This window comes from Heteronotia binoei, chromosome 7, assembly GCF_032191835.1.
Source record: "Heteronotia binoei isolate CCM8104 ecotype False Entrance Well chromosome 7, APGP_CSIRO_Hbin_v1, whole genome shotgun sequence".
Lineage (NCBI taxonomy): Eukaryota > Metazoa > Chordata > Lepidosauria > Squamata > Gekkonidae > Heteronotia > Heteronotia binoei.
In genome coordinates, this window is record NC_083229.1 from 76,245,173 (window position 1) to 76,251,939 (window position 6,767).

Genomic DNA, 6,767 nt, shown 5'->3' on the forward strand with positions numbered 1-6,767 from the left:
CGCCACCACCCCGGGTCCCGGGATCTTGGGGCGTCTCCCGCAAGGGTGGGGCAGGAGCTCCGATGAGGTCCGGTCCAGTGGCGGGCTCCAGCATATGGGCGGTGGGGGTCCCTGCACCCTCAAACCCATCTGGGCAATCACCCACAAACCTAACACAATGATGCCTGTAATAGGTGGCATCCTTTGCATTACCTTGGGTCCTTTCGAAACGGTGCAGGTAATATGCGGCGTCTTCCCCCTCCTCCCGGGCCCTCGCCAACTGGAGAGCCCGCTCTCTCTCTCTCTGTCTACGGGCACGCTCCCAACACCACAGTGTGCAGCAGAAGTAAGACAATACAAGGAGACTCAAACAGGCCCCTCCCGCTATGGGCAATAGGAAGGAGTATTGTAACACCATCTATGCCTGTAAGGGACTGCTCTTGAGGGGCTGGGCTCTCTTTCCCAGCAGGCACCTGCAGACGAGGAGCAAGAGAAACGTTGTCAGCAACAATCCTGCGCCACTGATGGCTGTGAGGGCGACACCGATATAAAATGCAGCGCGCCCCTCAATCATGCCCCTCCCTCAATCCCCAACGACGAGGATTTTAATAGACAAATGAGGATTTTAATAGGCAAATGTTCATTGGAATCCTGATCAGCTGGTCGCTCCGATGCTAGCTTCTCCCTGAGCGTAGAGCGCGTCAGCTCCTGTGTGACGGCAGCTAGGGGGGTCGTCTTAAGTTGCCTGTGAACCCTGCCGTCCCGGTAGGCAAGGGTCCAGAGGAGGCAGTTGACGGTTCCTGCGGAGTTTTAGTTTCAGTCCAGTCCCTGGAACGGATTGCACGCGCCACTCGGGGGCTGCTTGCTTCAGGTGGGTCCAGTGAATCCACCGGGCCAGTCCCTGGACCTTAACTGCAGTCGGGGTGGAGAGCAAAACGGTAAACGGGCCTCTCCACTTTGGCTGGAGCGGTTGGGTCCTCCAAACCTTGACCCACACCTCGTCTCCAGGCTGAAACGGATGGACAGGGTTGTGAACCTGCAACGGTAGAGTCTGCAACACATATTTAGACACTTCATTCATTGCCTGTCCCAGGGATTGTATCTCCTGGAACCAAACAAGGTTCCCAATCTGGGCCGGATCCCCTCTTATCCCCTTGGTAATGGGGGGTGGCCTCCCGAAAACAATTTCATAGGGGCTGAGTTTAAGGCCTTTCTTGGGTAGGCACCGCAGTCGGAACAAGACAATGGGCAAGGCGTCGGGCCATTTCAAGGTAGTTTCCTGGCATAACTTAGATAGCTGGGCTTTTATTGATCTATTCGCCCGTTCACATTTACCCGAGGATTGGGGCCGATAGGCGGCATGCAGTTTCCAGTCAATGTGTAACTCCTGGGAAACCCTCTGCACCACCCTATGGATGAAGGCTGAGCCATTATCAGAAGAGATTGTCACAGGGAGACCCCAGAAAGGCAAAATGTTTTTGAGCAAGTGTTTCACCACTTCGGACGCTTTTTCTGTTCTAGTGGGAAACGCTTCTATCCAATTAGAAAAGGTACATACAAACACAAGCAAATACTTCCAACCCCCTGACTGAGGCATTTCAGTAAAATCAGTAATGAGGGACTCACAAGGGGTTGTTCCAGTGTGCTGTATTCCCGGGGGGCGACTTGGGCCCTGTCGGGGGTTGTTACGAGCACACGGAACACACCTAAGAGCTGCCTTCTCACACAGGCTATGCAGCTTTGAAATATACATCTGCCTATCCAGCAATTCGGCTAGTGATGTTTTCCCAAAATGTGTTCCCTCATGAGCCTGGATCACCAGGGGCCAAGCCAGTGCCTCCGGCACGAACAGCCGTTGGTCGGGCAACTGGATCCAACCCCGCACCCGTGCTTGGGAGGCGCCCTGGGCTTCGGCCCAGGCTTCCTCTGCCGCACTGTACCGGGGGGACCAATCTGCCAGCGGAACCTGAAATATAGGGCAAGTAGGCCGCTCCACCTCCCTTCCGGCTCCCCTTGTGGCGGCCTGTTTGGCCGCCTCATCAGTCCTGCGGTTCCCCACGTTCACTGGACTAAGAGGTTTTTGATGAGCTCGGCAGTGCATCACGGAGACCCTCTTTGGTGCCCACACAGCCTCCAGCAACCTCAAAACCTCCGCCCCATACTTAATAGCCTTTCCCGCCGAGTTTATGAGTCCTTTTTCTTTGTACAGTGTCCCATGAGCGTGCAAAGTCAGAAAGGCATACTTGGAATCCGTGTAGATGTTCACGGTCACTCCTTCCGCCAACTCCAGGGCTCGTGTTAGGGCAATCAATTCGGCCTTCTGGGCCGATGTCCCTACTGGCAGTGGTTCGGCCTCAATGGTTTTCTGACAGGTAACAACCGCGTAGCCAGCATACCGCCTTCCATCTTGCATGTAGCTGCTCCCATCCGTGTAGTATTCAACGTCCGGAGTCGGCAAGGGGGTGTCTGTCAAATCGGGGCGGCTAGAGTACACCTCATCCATGGTCTGGATACAATCGTGGTCGCAAGGTTGGTCACTGACCGGGAGCAAGGAGGCGGGATTTAGGGCCCCTGTAGTAGTTAAACGAATTCTGGGGTTTTCACACATCATCGCCTGGTATTTGGTCATGCGGCTATTTGTGAACCAGTAATTTCCTTTATAGTCCATCAGAGTAAGCACCGCGTGGGGCACCTTCACCTCCAGCTCCTGTCCCAAGGTCAGTTTATCGGCTTCCTTTATGAGCTCTGCAGTAGCCGCAACGGCCCGAAGACAGGCAGGCCAACCCTTGGCCACCGAGTCGAGTTGTTTTGAGAGGTAGGCGACCGGTCGCTGCCATGATCCCAAAGCCTGGGTCAAGACCCCGATCGCCACGCCGTTCCGCTCGTGGACAAACAGGGTGAAGGGCTTCTCCACATCAGGCAACCCGAGGGCAGGGGCTCCCATCAGTAATTTCTTTAGTTCGTAAAAGGCGGCTTTCTGTTCAGCCTCCCACAAAAACGGTTCCCGTTCCCCCCCTTTGGTGGCTTCATAGAGGGGCTTCGCTATTAGGGCAAAATTCGGGATCCATACTTGGCAGAACCCCGCCGCTCCCAGGAACTCCCGGACACGTCGCCTCGAGGTAGGTTCGGCCAGGGCGCAGATGGCCTCTTTTCTCTCCTGGCCCAGTGACCGAGTACCCTGAGACACATGGAACCCCAGATACTTAACTTGATCTTGGCATAGTTGGGCCTTCTTCCGGGACACCTTGTAGCCCGCCTTCCACAACAGCTCCAGCAGCTCCAGAGTCGCCTGGTGACAGCGGTCTCGTCCTTGGGCGGCAACCAACAAATCATCAGCATACTGGATTAGGACGCACGTCCCTGGAGTCGCCTCAAACCCCTGCAAATCCTGGGCCAACGCGTTTGAAAAGAGGGTGGGGCTGTTTTTGAAACCCTGGGGAAGCCGGGTCCAGGTGTATTGGAGCTTTCTGCCTGTATCCCGCTCCTGCCACTGGAATGCAAAAATGGGCTGGCTCAGGGGGGCTATTCGTAGGCAGAAGAACGCGTCCTTCAAATCCAGCACCGAGAAACAATTGGCCTGCTGAGGCACCAGCCCCAACAACACATACGGATTTGGTACCACCGGGTGCAAAGTCACGGTCTTCTGATTCACCGCCCGGAGATCCTGACAAGGCCTGAACTCGCCAGTGCCAGGTTTCTGAACCGGCAGCAGCGGGGTATTCCATGGGCTTTGGCACTCCTTAAGAATGCCATACTTCAAAAGTCTATCCAAATGTTTCTGGATCCCCTCAATAGCTCTCCAGGGGATAGGGTACTGCCGTAAACGGACTGGTTGGATACCGGGCAAAAGTTCAATAACAATGGGGGCATGGTGACGGGCCAGACCCGGTGGATTATCCTCTGCCCATACCCCTGGGACGATGGAAGCCCATTGGTCAGACAAACCCTTCTCTGGGGATGACTGGAAGAGCCTCCATTCCTCTTCCATGGGGCAGGTGAGCACCAGAATGCCAGACGAGCGCGCCCGAAACTCTACAGTGGCTTGGCCGTCCTCCTCAAAGTAGATAGCCGCCCTTAGCTTAGATAAGACATCCCAGCCCAGCAGGGGCAGGGGGCACTCAGGAACATAGAGGAACTTGTGGCGGACTAGGTGGGTGCCCAAATCACAAAGGCGGTCTTGCAAAAACGATCTTCGGGCCACCTGTCCGGTGGCCCCGGCAATCGGAATTGACTGTTTAGTGGTAGGCGCCACCGGAGTATTTACAACAGAATATTCAGCCCCTGTATCAACCATAAATGACACTTTGCGGCCCCCTACTGATGCCTTGACCATGGGCTCCCGGGGGCCAGGCGGCGGGGAACCCGGTCTGTCCTAGTCATCCCACTGTTCTTGGGGACTCATGGCCGCAAGACCTATGAAGTCCATATCCTCAGGGCGAGTGTCTCTGCCCCGCCGAGGGCCCGAACTTCGCCCCCTACCCAGTGGTCTACCGCGGCCGCCTTCCCCTCTTCGTCCCGGAAAGGGGGTGATTTGTCCCTTCTGCGGGCAGGAATCGGCCCAATGGCCAAAATCGTGGCAAAAGGCGCATTCGTCCGGGGCCAGGGGTTTTCGGGCATTCCCTGGTCCCGCCGGGTGTCTTGCCCGAGTCTGCCTCCCCTCCCGAGGGCCTCGATTTCCACCATGGGCCCCTATGGCGGCAGCCAGCAAGGCCGCTTTCACTTTAAGCTTGCGGTCTTCGGCCCTTTTGGTTTCCTGCTCTCGATTAACAAACACCTTCTGAGCTATTTCCAACAGCTGAGTAATGTTCATGCCGGCAAAGCCTTCTTGCTTCTGCAATTTTCGCTTAATGTCACTAGCTGCTTGACTTACAAAGGCACAATTTACCATGCGTAGATTATCGGGATGTTCAGGGTCAAAAGGCGAGTACAAGCGGTAGGCCTCATACAAGCGCTCAAGGAAGGCTCCCGGGGCCTCATCGGGCTTCTGGAGAACCTCCCCAATTTTTGTCATGTTGGTGGCCTTTTTCCCTGCCTCCTGCAGGCCCGCCAGCAAATAACCCCTATAGGACTTCAGGAGGTTCATATGATCTGTATTATTCGGGTCCCAGGCGGGGTCAGTCTCTGGGAAGTGCTCTGCTAGCCACCGGGCACGGTCGGCTTGATCAGCGTGGGTAGCCTCCTCGGCCTTCTTCTTGGCCGCCCTTAAAATACGCTGACGCTCCTCTGTTGTAAAGAGGGTCAGGAGGAGCTGTTGGCAATCCAGGTAGGTTGGGCTGTGGGTTCCCATAATGCTAGTAAGCAAATTGGTGAGGTCTTCTGGTTTTTCAGTATAGGAGGCGACATGGGTCTTCCAGTTAAGAAGGTCGGCGGAGGAGAAGGGAGTATAAATATACCGGCTCTGACCCCCCTCGATCCTCCCATTTTGGCCCAAAAATTGTGGCGTCTGGACCTGCCGCAGCGGCATCACGCGCGCTACCGCAAACTGCGAGGAAGGACCGGGGGTGGACGGAACCGGGTCAGAACCCGGTGGGGCTCCTTCCTCGTCCTCCGACGCCGGGGTCTTTACCCGCGGTGCACTGCCGGAGCCCTGTGGGTCTGGATCAAGGTCGAGCGGGCCTCGGGCCGCCGAAAACGAGGCAGCCCTTGCTCGTGCCCTTTGCTCCTGGAGCCGCGTGATGGTGGGGCTCCACTCGGCCCTCCAGCCCAACTCTATCGGGGGGGCCGGGTCAGGGTCTCCTTCTGAGACCTCGTGACCATGTGGTGCTGTCTAGCCCCCTGGACCTGAGGGGGCTGCGGGACCGGCTGGGGTGCAGCCACCGGCGGGGCCGCTGCCGGCCCCACAGCGGGTCCCGGGAGAGGCACGACCGGGGGCGGCACCGGCACATAGGGGGGCGGCCAGTCCAGCTCCAATGGATCTGGGCCCAGATCCAAAACAGGGTACAGGGGCTGTGCTATGGGCTTCGGCCGACCCGGTGGCGCCCCGGCAGCCCCCTGCGGCTGCACCCCCGACACGGCACTTTGAGGCTCGTGCTGCAATGGGCACAACCGACCAGACCTCATTTCTTTAGCACACTGCTTCAACCAGGGGGGGGGTTTCAGCAGCACGGCCAACCATGAGTCAATATATGGGAACTGGTCCGGGTAGTCCCGTGGCGAGGCCATGACCACCTGGTAGACCGCGCGGGCCACCCCGACGGAAAATGTGCCCTCCAGTGGCCAACCGACCCCAAAGGCCGGCCATTCAGATTCACAAAACAACTTCAACTTAGAGGGAGTCAATCTCTGCCTCCCATAGTCACCAGTATACCCCTCCTGGAAGTGGTTCAACATACACTCCAGAGGGGTGGTGGACTGGGCAGCGCCCATTTCGACTAATCCTTCTCAGGTGGTAGGTCCCACCGATGCCGCCCCGGAGGCAATGGGCCGTCCCGCCACTCAAGTGCGAGCGGGGGGAGGGGGGGCAGAGGGGAGAGCGGCGACAACGGGGAGCCCAAGAAGGGCAAATCCCTCCCGGACGACGAGGGGGGATCTGGTTCTGCCTGTGGGAAAAAGGGGGCGGGCGCGTCCCTTCTTGGGCACCGGGTGCAATGCAGAAAATGGAAAGCCTTCAAGGAAAATTTGCTGGGAGTCGGCTGGTGGACCCACCCTTCTACAATGCTAAGGGTTTCTGCAGAGCCCTCGGCGGTAGGCCGAACGGGAAGAGCACTCTTTTTGTTAATCCTCCAAACAAGCACGGGGTCCCTCCCGGTTTTCCTCAGAAAATACCAACGCGCCCAATTTGGTCCCCA

At 57.4% G+C, this 6,767-nt stretch overlaps 1 protein-coding gene across 1 annotated transcript; it reads right to left on the bottom strand.

Moving 5' to 3' along the window:
- Positions 1–715: 715 nt before the first annotated feature.
- On the bottom strand, positions 716–5,443 carry LOC132575537 (uncharacterized). Its single transcript, XM_060244348.1, has 2 exons — positions 4,459–5,443; positions 716–4,260 (listed from the first exon to the last, which is right to left on the bottom strand). The coding sequence occupies exons 1-2, from the start codon at positions 5,441–5,443 to the stop codon at positions 716–718; spliced, it is 4,530 nt and encodes a 1,509-aa protein (XP_060100331.1).
- Between the last annotated feature and the right edge of the window lie 1,324 nt (positions 5,444–6,767).